General features: G+C 42.2%; 1 protein-coding gene and 1 long non-coding RNA gene across 11 annotated transcripts in view; one reads left to right on the forward strand and one right to left on the reverse strand.

Annotated features, from left to right (window-relative positions):
• LRP1B (LDL receptor related protein 1B) overlaps positions 1–14,814 on the reverse strand; it is a 1,420,219-nt gene that overhangs the window by 67,287 nt on the left and 1,338,118 nt on the right. For 9 of the 10 annotated variants that reach the window (XM_053255348.1, XM_053255339.1, XM_053255366.1 and 6 more), the window contains 3 exons: positions 5,825–6,048; positions 4,560–4,666; positions 606–722 (listed from right to left, as the gene is read on the reverse strand). In XM_053255348.1, the coding sequence (XP_053111323.1) occupies positions 606–722; positions 4,560–4,666; positions 5,825–6,048 (448 nt within the window). Of the gene's footprint in view, positions 1–605; positions 723–4,559; positions 4,667–5,824; positions 6,049–14,814 lie in introns of those variants that run through there. The other variant, XR_008308477.1, reaches the window with a different exon arrangement.
• The window catches only part of LOC128327144 (uncharacterized), a 34,204-nt gene that overhangs the window by 13,325 nt on the left and 6,065 nt on the right, over positions 1–14,814 (forward strand). The window contains exon 2 of the long non-coding RNA XR_008308498.1: positions 13,244–13,322. This is a non-coding gene — a long non-coding RNA (uncharacterized LOC128327144). The remainder of the gene's footprint in view (positions 1–13,243; positions 13,323–14,814) is intronic.

Raw genomic sequence — 14,814 nt, forward strand, 5'->3', positions numbered from 1 at the left:
TTAAGGGAATGCCCTGAACTCTGGCACCTGGGTCATGCTTGGGCTGTATGCACCAAGCTGCTGCCTGAGCATACACTGAGCCGGGCGACAAGAGCACCAAGCTGAGGAGAGTCGAGTGTTTCCTTAAACACCCCACACATTCTGTATCCCTGCCCTATGCTGTGCCTGAATACAGTGTTTGTCTTTTCAGATAAACACTGAAGTCATGAACAGCATGGGAGTGGGGATTAGCACACCCTTGTGGAAAGTATATCTGGGTACAGCATCCCATACTTACTTACAGTAATGGGTCAACAGGGCTTACGTTTTACTATTCTAGAACCTGTTCTTCAAGCAGTAAATGAAATCTTGCAGTATGCAAAATATTAAACATGTTTGCAAGCTGTGGTTTCAATAGAAAATCTGATTTATGGCCTAGAGAATATGAATGACTGAAACGCAAGTGTGGTATAGAATGTTCCATAGAAAACAATAAGCATTTTGAAGATGGCAGGAATGTTTAAAATACCAAATAACCATTAAAAACAATCCCCATGTTGTTTTCAAAGTTTTCGTTTGTGTGGACTTGTAGGTTGTATGGCAGCTTTGTTAAAAAACATACATACCTTGTTTACTGCTCACACATATGACCGAATCAGAGCCATCAAAAAGAACACTGCCAATTACAGATAATTCAAAATCAGCCCAGAATAAGCGCTGACTGAATTGATCAACCACAAGACCTGGAGGAGAAGAAAAAACATAATTTTATGAAAAATTATAAGGAATTAGCACATCCTTTTCTCATACAACGCAGTAAATACCCCTGTATTAGACATAACACAAAGGGGAAAGAAATTTCAGAGGCTTGTCTGTAAGGTTGATTAACCTTACACGTTAATCAATATAGTAATCATCAGCATGAATGTTCTACTATGTGGATCCTACTATCCAGTTACTTACATTATTACTTACATTGACTGTAGGTCAATTCCCCCATTTATAACACCTGGAACACAAGTTGTGAGCAATTAATCTAAGATATTATCAGGATGCAACTTCAGTTAAATTAGTCATGTCCTGTTGCACCCTTCTGCTTGTTCACAACTTAACACCTAAATCTATTTTGTGATGCTGATGGCACTTCAGGAATAAACCTCATGGCATCTGTGTATTTTCTCTGGAATTGAAATGTGACTATAATGGCTATTACAGCAATCTAATATATATTATAGTCAAACTTTGACAGAGGGACATGAGGAAGACTGTAGTTCTTAGGTAGATATAATCCACCTAAGGTATATCTTAGGTAGATATAATCCACCTCTGCTTTCTTAATATACTGGTTTATGAGAGGGGTACTTAAAAATGCTATGAACTCCCCATGGTGGTGGCAATAAATATTCTAAACCATAGTTATTGAATGTTGATCTACTCCTGATGCGAGTGTTTATATACCCAAATAAAAGCAATAAGCAGCATTGTTCTAGTACAGAAATACAGGAACATGAAGCATATCACATCCTCTCTAGCCCCTTCTTGTTCACCAGTTCATGGAGCAAGTAGGAGAAATTAAGAGGAATATAATACTCTGGCTTCTTAAATTGGCTTTCCATGCTGAAGAACTGGAATGTTTCTATCAGTGCTGTCCAAAATTCCTCTAGACAGCAGGAAGTCCTTTTGCTGCACTATATTCTATATATTTGATTGAACACAATTCTTTAAAAAAGTCATCACAATGTAATCGCTAACAACAAAAGTAATACTAATGTTGACGAAAAGCTATTTGTATTATACTTGTATTAACTTCAAACTTTATGCACAAGTCAGCTTTTAATTTTACTTCCTTAATTTTCTTCCCATTGGAAAATTTCTTTCTCATGAAAGTCAATCTCAATATTTTTGTTCCTATAATGCTTTATAATTGTAGGATACAGGGCTGTCCTTTGGACAGGGTGACCAGGGCTATTGTCCTGACACCCGCTCTACTCTAGGCCCTGTGCCGTGCCTGCTTGCTTTTTCTCTTCTTCCAGTCAGCCCACTGAGTCCCACTGACATTCCCTAGGTCTCTGCCTCCTCTCCCCCAAGCAAAAACCAGGACAAAAAATCTGCCTTGTGCATTGGCTGATGATTGGCTCAGCAGCCAATCAGGGAGATGGATTTTTCACACTGGTTTTTGATGGGGAGGTGGTGGGAAGCTAGGGAATGTTGGTGGGACTCAGAGGGCTGACTGGGAAAGGAGTGGAGGAGAGTGCACGCAGGGCATGGAGAGTCCCAGTATGATAGGACAGGGAATGTGCCAGTCTTCCTCCAGTGCAGAGCAGGTCAGTGCTGGGTCTGTTGGGGAGGAGAGGGTTGCTGCACCACATGACCCTGTGCACATTGGAGGCTGATCACTGCCTCCACTCTGCTCCTAGCATTCCTCTGACAACATGCATTGCTCTTTCCTGCTTGTTCCTTCCTTCCATCCCTTCTCTCAAGCCTTGGATCTAGGGGTGTGCAAACAGGTTCGACAGTTCGGGGTCAAACCCAACCACCCCTGTTTGGTCCAACCACAGACTGAACACCTCCGAATGTTTGGGGGGTTCGTGGATGATTTTAGTAAAAATGAATAAATAAATAAATATGTACCTTATTCACCCTCAGGGGAGTTCCTTGAGGCAGCAAGGGTGTGTGTGTCCGTGGAGGTTCCCCCTCCCCCCGCTGGCATTCCTCATGTCCCCCTCGACTGGTTCAGCCACTCTTCAGCCTTCACCCAGTGGCCTTCACCCATGCAGAGGCCAAGTGCGCAGGCACGCAGCCTCCATAATGGTCTCCAGGCTTCTGGGTGAAGGCCAAAAACCGGCTGAAGAGTGGCTGAACTGGCCGAGGGGGGCATGAGAAAGGCCAGCGGGGGGAGGGAGAACCTCTGCGGACTCCACCCACCTCCAGGAACTCCCCTGAGGGAGAATAAGGTAAAAATATTTATTATTATTATTTCTTGTTTACACAGTCAGACAGGTGTTATTGACTGGTTTGTTTTATCCAGACATCGAGTCCTTCCCAAGGACCTGGGATGGCTGAATTTTATTATCAATGTTGTTGTTGTTATTATAGATATGTCGCATATGATGATGATGATGATGATGATGATTATGATGATTTTTACATTTTATATTCCGCTCTTCTTCCAAGGAGCCCAAAGCAGTGTACTGCATACTTAAGTTTCTCCTCACAACAACCCTGGAAGTAGGTTAGGCTGAGAGAGAAGTGACTGGCCCAGAGTCACCCAACAAGTAAACTCGGGTCTCCCTGGTCCTAGTCCGGCACTCTAACCATTACACCACGCTGGCTCTCTCTCAATGGTCCATGAACCCCCCTGGGCCGAACCGAGCTGGGGGGGTTCAGGGGTGCTGGACCAAACTGGCCAGGTCAGGTTCAAATCCAGTCTGGACTTTAACTGAACCAGGCCAGCTGGTTCCATGCACATCCCTACTTGGCTCCTCTGTGAGTTGTTTCATGATTTATTTATTTTCTTTGCTTCCTTTTGACTGCCTTTTAAAATATGTTGTAAGAGATGGGGAGGCTCCCATATCAGCAGGAAGCATGTTCCAAAGCCAACAAGTAAACTCGGGTCTCCCTGGTCCTAGTTCGGCACTCTAACCATTACACCACGATGGCTCTCTCTCAATGGTCCATGAACCCCCCTGGGCTGAACCGAGCTGGGGGGGGGGGTTCAAGGGGTGCTGGACCAAACTGGCCAGGTCAGGTTCAAATCCAGTCTGGACTTTAACTGAACCAGGCCAGCTGGTTCCATGCACATCCCTACTTGGCTCCTCTGTGAGTTGTTTCATGATTTATTTATTTTCTTTGCTTCCTTTTGACTGCCTTTTAAAATATGTTGTAAGAGATGGGGAGGCTCCCATATCAGCAGGAAGCATGTTCCAAAGCCTCAGGACAGCAATGGAGAAGACCCATCCCTGAGTAGCCACTAGACGAGCTGGTGCAACTGCCGATGAACCTCTCCTGATGATCTCAATGGGTGGTGTGGTTCATAGTGAAGAAGACATTCTCTTAAATACCCAGGGCCCAAGCTGTTTAGGGCTTTATAGGTTATAACCAAGACCTTGTATTTAGCCTGGAAACTTATTGGCAACTAGTGTAGATCTTTTAAGACACAAGCAATATAATCTGCATCGGATGCAGTTTTACAAAGAGTGCTGGTTTTACAGAGAATGCTGGTGGGGGAACGCGGGGGGGGGGGTAAGTGCACCTTCCCCTGCCCTTAAAATGTTATTCCTCCCCTCACTTTGAATCTGTTCAGAGACCCGTAAAAGGGTCTTCATTAGCTTCATGAATGTGTACACCATAACACCATAATGACTCAATTATTCATAGCTGAATTAGAATGCACTAAAATCTTCAGCAAACAAACACGTAAAGTATAATAACTGATTATTAACATAAATATGTGTATGCAATTAATGAATGTGTGAATAAAACAAAAAACACAACACATTTGGATTTTGGAAAATAATACACACACACACACACACACACACACAACCCCTCCTGCCCCCCAAAAGAAAGGTTTTTTGTACCTGTAGGCCTTTGCAAATTCTTTTGTACTAATATTCTTCTCAAAGTACCATCCATTGCTGCTTCTTCTATGTGAGAATGGTCTCCAATGACTGTCCAGTACATCATACTGGAAATGCCAAACAAAAATTCATATAATGCTGACTAGTCTACACAATACTAAACACAAGGAGGAAACATATTTAAATTTGTAGTTATGTTATATGGACTGCAAATCTCTTCTCTTGAAATCAGTATCTATTGACTCTAGTTGATCAGACAACCGCAATGGTAAATAAGAAAGGCAGACGCCCTAGAGCAGGGCTGCACAACTTTGGCCCTCCAGCTGCTTTTGGGCCAACCCCTTCATCATCCTCGGACACAATGGTCATTAGTCAGGAATGATGAGAGTTGTAGTCCAACATCTGCAGAAGCCCTGCCTAGAGGGTAAAATGAATGTAGTGTTCATGTTATGTGACAACTCATAAAGACAACAATTTCAAGTGTGTATTTCATTTAAAGAGGGTTTGTGACGTACAAGAAGGAGCATTCTTTCTTAATGGTGAGCATTCAATGGCAGAAGCAGAAATGCATCTCAGTCAGTACTGTTCAGGAGTACAGATTCTGACTGGTGTGCTGGAGAGCAGTGACACCAGCAGTTTCATTGGACATGGTTGATCAGTCAGCAGCCATATGCCTGCATGGTGCTGACCCAGATGCCTCTCTGCCACCGCCACCATTTTGCAACACCTACTGGTGGGGGCACAGAGGCCCTCTCTACACAGTCATCATTAAAAGGGGTCTCTCTTCCTATACCCTGCAACCCCTTGCAAGCTTAGACTGCATAAAGTCTAATTGCTTAAGAGGTTTTGTGTTGTGCAACCTTTCTCCCAGTTGTCATGTCTTAAAAATACTGTCTTGGTTCAGGCCAACAATTTGTTGTAAATGTCCTGCGTATGTATGAAAACAAGAGTGAGAAAGAGTGTGTTGATGATAAACTGGGGTAGGGAGGTAGTCTAACCACACCCCTTTTTTCCTTATAAAGTGAAGCTCTGGAAAGTTCTGATTTGTGGCTCTGTGCAGGGGCATACTCAAGTGATGCACAGAGACCATGAAGAAGAAGACTTATTTACTCCATTTCAACTCAATGTAGAACAAGGCAGATTAATTTTTCTCACTAGGTAAATTTCCTATAGCCAATTATAACATAACATGTAATGAATTAAGTTTTCAGATTATCGTACACAAAACTTAATGACAATGATAAAATCTATTCATAATAACATACCCTTTGGGAGGATTTACAGCAATTGCATATGGTTCTCCTGCCATATTTGTAAGGAGCCTTGTGCAGTTTGGTCCATTTATCTGTCCTACATTGATGGAATATCTTAAACTTGTCCAGTGAGTTGTATAATAACTGAACCAGTGCATTCTGGAATGATCAGTCCAATAAATGTGTCCAGCTATCCAATCAACTGCAATATCTCTGGGCCTTTTAAATTCAGGACACTAGGAGAAAGAACAGATTTTAAATTTAAAATCACATCCATTTCTTTTATGTGGTTTGTTCACTTTTTCATATTTGAAACTTCTCATTTTAATATTGATCACCATTTCAAAGGAATGATTGAAATATATGTTTTGAAATAATTTCAAAGGAATGATTGAAAAATAAGTTTAGAAATGTGTTAATCTCAACAGTCTGTAAGATCTGCATGCTTTACAGTTCAATGTAAAAGATCAATGTCAACTAAGTTCTTCTGTGAACTACATCAGTAGAAGCTTATCTCTTCTGATGCAAGTTCCACGTGACTCCAAGAAATAGCTATAGGGAACAAATAGATAATAGGCAGGCTGTATCCTGGATCCAGATCTGCAGTCTGTGTTTTGTGGACTGCCACAATCTCCATGTTTTGCTCAGCCATTGGTGTTCACATGTTGTTTTGTGATTACTGGAAAAAGTCCATTCCAAATTTTGCTAACAACCATAAATGTAGCAGTGCACACCTGACAGCCACTGAGAATCCATACAGCAAGGAAGGAGTGGAATTCCAGCGGACAATGTAAAATGTCAGGAGTGCAGCTCCAACTGATAGGTCACATTCACATGTTCCGTGGAACTGCGAGTCCAATGGGCCCACGGGTCCATGCCCCCCTCCCCCAGTCTCCTGTCCACATTCAGCAAGACTGCAGAGAGGCAGGGGAGCTGACTGTATGGGCTTCCGTCTTCCTTTATTTTATTTATTTATTTTTGCATTTTTATACCGCCTTTCATTAAAAGATAGCCCCAAGGCGTTTTACAAAAGTTAAAAACATACAATAAAAACACAATAAAAACATCATGCTAAAGGTATAAAAACATATAAAAACAGGCATAAAACAATACAACAGATAAAAACACCCAGAAGCAGCAGTAAAAACGATTATGTAAAAGCCTGAGTAAAAAGCCAAGTCTTTACAAGCTTTCTAAAAGCCGTGATGGAGTCCGAGGAACGAATGGCCACTGGGAGAGCATTCCAGAGTCTGGGGGCAGCAACAGAGAAGGCCCTGTCCCGAGTACACGACAGCCAGGCCTCTCTCATTGTCGGCACCTGGCGCAGGGCCCTCTCAGATGTCCTCGTCAAGCGGGCAGCAACCCTTGGGAGCAAGCGGTCCCTCAAATACCCCGGGCCCAAACCGTTTAGGGCTTTAAAGGTCAAAACCAGCACCTTGAATTGGACCCGGAAACGAACCGGTAGCCAGTGCAGCTCTTTCAAAATGGGGGTGATATGTTCCCAACGGGCAGCTCCGGATAAAACCCTCGCTGCAGCGTTTTGCACTAGCTGCAGTTTCCGGATATTCTTCAAGGGCAGCCCCACATAGACCACGTTACAGTAATCCAGCCGTGAGGTGACTACGGCGTGGGTAACGGTGGCCAGATCTGCCTTCTCGAGAAAGGGACGCAGCTGGCGCACCAGCCGAAGCCGTGCTTGAAGGACAGCCCACACTGCCAACTGTGGAGGGGGAGAGGAAGGAGCTTCTTCTCTCAACTCCACTCTGGCTGAATGCAGCCTCCAGTGCTGAATTCAGATGAAAAGGAAGCTCCCTGGACCCTTGGTCTGGAGTAGCGAAACTCACTACAAACTGAAGTTCAAACTGGATTCTCATCAGTGCAAGACTTGGGTCAACTACAGATGAGAATGAAGCTGGCTGGGTTCAGACATAATGATAAGGAAAACATGGGTCCCTCCAACTCTGATCCCCAGTTTCATGCGAATGTGGCCATGGTTCAAGGACAGGTTCACATGACAATTAGTAAGTAAGAAAACCATTTGTTGCTGCTGGGCAGACAGGTCTGCTGTGATTGTCATTTTCATGACATCTGAACCCACCAACATTGGGCGATGTTGGGCACAAAAGGTTGGTTACTGGCTTCAGCCTGGCATCTGAAGCCAACATTTGACGTCAGCTTGAGAAAGTCAGGCTGAGGTGAGTAACCAGCAGAAGTTGGTTACCATCAATTAAGAAATGGTCTGGCACTGATCACTCTTACACACACCATGTACAGGAGGAGTAACAGAGAGAGTATATTTGCTGGGCCATCACCTGAACTTGGCAATTTGGAGCCCAATTTCACTCATTCAGTGTGAATAACTGATCGACAATGAATTATTATTCACTAAAACTACAAATTCTTCTCAAGTCTACAACACTTGTGACCGCCAAATACTCTACAGAGTAAGAGCTTTGAACTTTGACCTGCCAAAATACCATACAATCTCCTTGCTTTTGAAGTCCAGACAGGGAGGAAAAACAGATTTGTCAAGTGCATGATGGACCATTCAGCTTGGTGAATGCTAATTTGAGCAGGCCTGCACTATCTGTATCTATTACCAGTACACCGGCACTCATTAAGTTTGCTTGTGTCCTGCAGCCTTCCCAAGAATGTGACTTTCCATCTGTGGGTACACATCCACTTGTGTATTTGATGATTGTGAGTTCAATCATCTCATTTCAAAATGAGCTGAAATTTTTCAGAATTATATTGATGCAGACAGTGACACAATTTATATAGAAGCAATTTACAGAAATTGCCTGACATGCTGACTTACAAAGCACACACACATTTTTAAAAAGCATGCATGCATTTGATGTGTTTCAGAGTGAAGCAGCATGGGCAGCTGAACAAGGGGTATGTGCAATTTTTGCTGATCGCTCCTTCCCTCTGAATTGTCCTGACCCCTGAAAATATGGCACTAAGGGCTGCATAATCCTCAGGGACATTGTTTTGGGGCCATACAATACTTCAGAGGGAAGGGAAGATCAGCAAAAATAAAAATTATTTGCATCCTGACCCCAAAGAAGACAAAACATAAATGTATGGATTTTATACTCAGGCCACACTTAATTAACTATTTAAAATAATGCAATGGAGCAATATAAACTTTCACGTCTGAATTCGGGCAACTCTTCCCATGGTGGAAAGTGACTTCCTTGTGAGAGCTGCCTTACCACTGCTGTGTGAAACAAGCAGGTCTGAAGGCTGACATTAGTCATTTGACCTCTAGCTTTCTCCCTACCATACAGTATTCCACAAGTCACACACAAAAACACCCCAAGCCACAAAGCTCTGAGTGGGTGAGCTAAGCAACTCCCCAAGGGGCTTCAGTTCCCAACCACCTTGGGCCACAAAACCCTGAAGGACTTCCATGAAGTCCCTCTGCACCATAATGGTGGCTCCAGTTGTACACTGTTTAAGCAAACCTGTTTACCCCAGCCCACACTCACCTGCCTGTGTGACACACACTTACCTATTAATGACAACCTACTATTAAATGCTGCAAGGAACTCAGTAGGGGAGTAGGCAAACACGCCCCCCCCAAAAAAAACCTTCCACCCAAAGGCAATCAGGTGAAAGGCAGAAATTTCTACTTGGCCCCTTCAAGGTGACTGGCTCTCCCCCACTAAGTGAAAGGTGGGCAGATGGGTGCTAATCAGAGCCTGGAATGGAGGGGGATGGGTCAGGCCAGCCTCATAAGGAGGCCCAAATCCCCAGCTGTCACTGAGTACGTGCACCCACAGATGGAAACCCAGGATGTGTTGTGCTCTCTCCAATGGCCTGGCTAAACTCCACTTACAGTCTGCATCGCTATGCTCACAGGGTGAAGTGGCATCTCACAACTTAAATCAAGTTGTAAAACAGCCCAGTTAAAATGCATTATCGTATTGCTTTGAAACTATTATTTATGCAATTATTATTGTTATTATTATGAATATGTATATACCACTCTTCAACTAAATTCTCAAAGTGGTTTACATATAAAAATAAATAATATATAAATAAGATGGTCCCCTGTCCACAAAGGGCTCACAATCTAAGAAGAAACATATGGTAGACACCAGCAACAGCCACTGGACTGATGCTGTGCTAGGGTTGAAATGACTTATCCAGAAAGATCTGCTTTAGGTTCTACAGTGGAGGATTTGAGTTGTTGTGTTTCACCTAAAAGTTTGCAGCTATTTGCATAAGAAAAATAGGTCTGATGTCTCTGGTGATTTATATACATTCTGGTGTTTCTGGTATTCAAGAAGCAGAAGTAATTTTCTTAGATCCTACTGATTCCAAGTGAATTTTCTTGTGTACAAAATGGATTTGATATGACCCTTGTTTTTATATTTATTAAGATAAGAGGCATCCCAATCTTAATTTTTAGTTTTTTAATTTATTTATATTTATATATGGCCTGACTCCAAAGACTCTAGGCATTCTTATCCAAGAATGCAGCTGTTCCAGATGAAACAAAAGCAGCAATGTGATGTAAGAAGAGCTAGCCTCATGACCGTGCTAGCCTCATGACCACAGGGGTCTTCTAATCCAATCCCCTGTTCAGTACCAAAATCTGCATATAGCATCTCTGACAGGTGGCTATCCAGCCTCTGTTCATCTCTTCCGAAGAGCTCCAATACTATGAAGAACTTTCTCCAGTGCTTGACAATGGAGATCAAGGATCAATAATTTTCTTCTGGAATATATCATGCTGTTATGTGACAATATTTTATATGTTCTCATTAGGATAGTATCAATAAATAAAAAATGTGCTCTGCGCCAAATTTTTGGAGATTTAAAGAATGAAGGAATTTGAAGAATCAGTTTTAGATGATGATAGGAATCTATACCTAACCAGTTGCTTTTGTGAAGAAACAATTATTGTGAAAATGAGAAGAAAGAATATGTTTTGAAAGAAAGGACTCTGGCAATTTCTGAGGCATGTGCAGAAAATTTCTTTGTAATCATGCAAACCTCATAAGCCTCATTACAGTCACTACCTTTTATATGACTGTTTCAGTCTCTTCCCATTTTTCTGACATTTCTCCTTTTCATAAAAGGTGTTTGGGCAGCTTCAGAAGTTACCTTTTATCTGCTGCACTCTTAAATTCTGTGCCCTGAAATACATGTCAATGTCACTTTTGAATGATTAGATGTGCAAGACAGTCTTATATTGCCTTTACTTTGCACTTTTGATTGGCAGGCTTCCAGGTGTTTCTGTATCCCATGTTTTTTGTTCCTGATCCCGGAATGAAAATGGCATTAACAATAGAGTAACATCTGAAGCAGCCTTCAGTGACCTTTTTGACAGCCATGACATCCAGATTTGAAAACAGTTTTTGGCATACTGAAAAGTGTCTGATTCATGGTCTAGGAAACCTCAAAAATGTACAAGAGCTTAAATATTCAATTAAAAAATGCAAATTGGAAGGCAAGACGACATCTTATAATATGTTAGTTAACACACTATCAGATCTTATTTTTGAATCAATAGCAAGCAGTCAAATACAAATGGTGGTTGCTTGGAAGCTATTATAATTGAATGAGTTTTCATTAGAACTCATCTTTCCATCAGAATTCGTTCTGTGGAACAGAATCTGTAATCTTATATACATTTACTTTGAATTAAATCCCATTGAACTGAGAGGCTCAAATATTGACTAGGCATGCACTTTTCAAGGGACTGTGGGGACACAATAAGATCTCTTGCACAATTCCTGCTTTCCATCTGTGTGCATGTTTTTGCGCCAGAGCCTTTAGGGTCCACAGCACTCCATGTGCTCCAGAAGGGCTGTGAGATCAGAAACACATTGCTGACCCTCAGGAATGTGTTTCTGATCTTGCAGTACTATAATTTGGCAGAATGTAGGAAATAACTTTACATTTGTTTTAGACCACATGTTAGCACAATGGTCCAGCAGCTTGTTGGACGGCTTGGTCCAATTGTTTCTGAAATGCATGAACTAAAGGTCAGTTTTGACATAAGGGGTTATTTCATAGGAAATATTAACAGCAATCAACTTGTTATCATCTGTTTTTGAAGATGCTTACATAGCAGAAAGACTTTGTCAAGTTACTAAATATATATTAGAAAAAATATACTGTATATTAAACTAAATATAACTATTTATGTGACAAAAGCATGTTTAATATTTTTATTTAAAAACTACCATTTATTTTATAAATATGCATCACACACAGAAGCTAGGTGGTCTATTATTAGAATTGAATTATTATTATTAATTATTATTATTAGGTGGCTGTCTTAGTGGTAACATCTCAATCAGTAAAAATAGATTGCTCAACTGTAATTTATAATGTGGTAGTGATCCGTTGACATCCATAAGAATAGGGGTACTGCGCCTGCACAGGATCCTTATGGTGGAATGACACAGCTCCTCGAGGCATGGTGCTATTTAAGGCAGGCTGGGTGCCATGTTCCTCAGTTCTTGGACAATCACTGATGAGGACGATCATCCCTAGTTGGTGTGTTCACTTTGAAATCTACTGCATGCACACTCTTCACGTTCATAGCGGAACACTACTGCAGCAGGGTGGTCCAGGATAATCTTATGGATGTCAATGGATCACTACCAGATCATACGTTACAGTGAGCAATCTGTTTATTTGGATTGTGATCCATTGAGATCCATAAGACTGGATGTTTAGCCAGCTCCCTTTGGAGGAGGGTGCAGTAGTAGTCATTGTTAACACCTGTTTTAAAACACTTCTCCTGAAACTTGCCTCAGCCACAGAGCGAAAGTCTATGGTGTAGTGTTTGATGAATGGTAACTCTGTGTACCATGTTGCTGCTTTGCAAATGTCCTTAAAAGCTACACCAGATAAGTGGGCAGTGGACAAAGCAGAGGCACAAATGGAGTGAGCCTTGATAGCTTTTGAAGAATCTACATTCTGTGATCTATAAGTCAGTATAATTAGTTCCACTAGCCGGTGGGACATGATCTTTGCCATAAATTTCAACTTTTTAAACTTCTCCATGGTGAAGACCATTTCCTCACTGAAGAAGCTTCTTCCATCAAATAGCAGACCTTCAATTTTTTCCTTCATATCATTCTGTAATAAGGAAGAGCAAAGCCAGGCATGTCGTCTTATCAGCACAGTGGTTGTCACAGTTCTAGACTCAGTTTCAGCTAGATGCTTCACTGTGCTGAGCTGTTGGAGTGTTAGCGCTGAAGATTTAGTCACAGTCTGTTTTTATCGCTTTTTAAAATCTTCTGGCAATAACGTGTCCAAATCCTGTTGAAGTTCTTTCCACAAGCAGTGATTATATTTTGCCATGCAGTTTTGCCTTGTAGTTTGCTATCTTGATGGACAGGCAGGCCATGGAGAATAATTTCTTGTCCATGAGGTCTAATTTCCTTCCTTCCTTATCCCCAGGTGTGGTGTGATGTCTTCCCAACTTTGTGGATGTTGCACAGTTGATGACAAGCAAATTTTGAGCCAAGTGTTTCAGAAGGTATTTTCTTATTCTTAAACATTATACAAACTCTCTAATATCTTTGAGGTAGAACTGGAAGTGTGTATGACTTCCCATGAGCATTGCGCTGCCCTGGAGATCACGGGAAGTATCAGTAAAGCCACCAGTTGTGTGGATTGTGATTTTACCATGATGACAGAGTCATCAATAGTTGCAAGCTGAGACTTTTAGTCCAGGCTCAAGGCATCAGCCATCTCTTTTATTTGCAAATGATAAGCTTTCATCTCTTCTGTAGGAGAGACATGTGTGACAGGTGGCACATCAATAGGTGGGTCAGCTAAGCTGTCCGGGTCATCAGCATCAGACTCAAAATCTGAAGAGCCATGGTGTTCAGAGGAAGACCCTGCAGGTGATGTAGGGATTAGCATCTGTGTCTCAGTAGACGTTGTTGATAAACTTGGCTTTTGTGATTGAGTTTGTGTCTCTGCAGTGGGCATTTTTGGTTTAGGGTCACAGACCACCGTCTGAGTGGTAGAGGATACCATCATGCATGAGGGCAGTGGAGAAAGTGTTTGAGTTACCATTGACTTGTTCATTGGTGCAAATCTACATTGAGAAATGAAGGTGTCGCAGCTGACCAGAGTAGGGACTGGCTGAACTTGTGCAAGAGATGAGATTAGCAGGTAATATGATTTTGGTTGGGCCATTTTCCATGTTCTGTTGTCCTGAAAATCATAGGGGAACCTTGGAGAAGATATCGCTATGCCAGTGGTAGCCAAGGTAGTAGCAGCCGCAGAGTGATGAAAGAAACCGCATGAATGCCAGGAAGAGGTACTTGCTAGGTGAGAGGCAAATATTTATTTATTTATTTAATACATTTCTATACCGCCCAAAACGCAAGTTCTAGCACATAGAATACTAGAGGCTGAGGCGCAGTGGGTTGTTCTAGAGCAGGAGCAGAAGCAGAAGCAGGTACCCTAGTTACTGTCAGGTCTTCCTGCGGGCGATCTGCACTCTGGGGCAGAAAACCTTAAAAGTTGTTGTTGAAGGCGTGCTTGTACTCGAATCCAGGATGGAAAGTAGAGTTTGGGCTGTAGTTGAGTCCAAACAGGTGTCTCTATCAGCTTCTGTGTCTTCAATATTGAAGGTCAGTGCCAGTGGTTGATATCAAGGCATGACTTGCTTCGACAACAGCAGCACTGGGGTATTCAACATCGAGGCAGGAGCTTGATTTGCGTCAGGCAACATCAAAATCAGAGTCTTCAGTGTCAACGGAACATCTCAATATTGATCCGTCGGCATTGAGTATCAGAGTAGGCGCCAGTGAAATTGGATCGTGCTCTTGATGTAGAAATCTTCGGTGTCAATGGCTGTTTGATGCAGAGAGGTTCCCTCGACATTGGCATCTTAGGGCACTCAGTCGCAATCGTTTGTAGACCTGACGGAGAGGGGGTTCAATACCGTCAAGTTATTGGTCTTGCTTACTTCGGTCTAGGTGCTGAAGTGGAGTCTTCCTTAGACAACCTCTTTC

The sequence above is a fragment of the Hemicordylus capensis genome, chromosome 1 (genome assembly GCF_027244095.1).
Source record: "Hemicordylus capensis ecotype Gifberg chromosome 1, rHemCap1.1.pri, whole genome shotgun sequence".
Lineage (NCBI taxonomy): Eukaryota > Metazoa > Chordata > Lepidosauria > Squamata > Cordylidae > Hemicordylus > Hemicordylus capensis.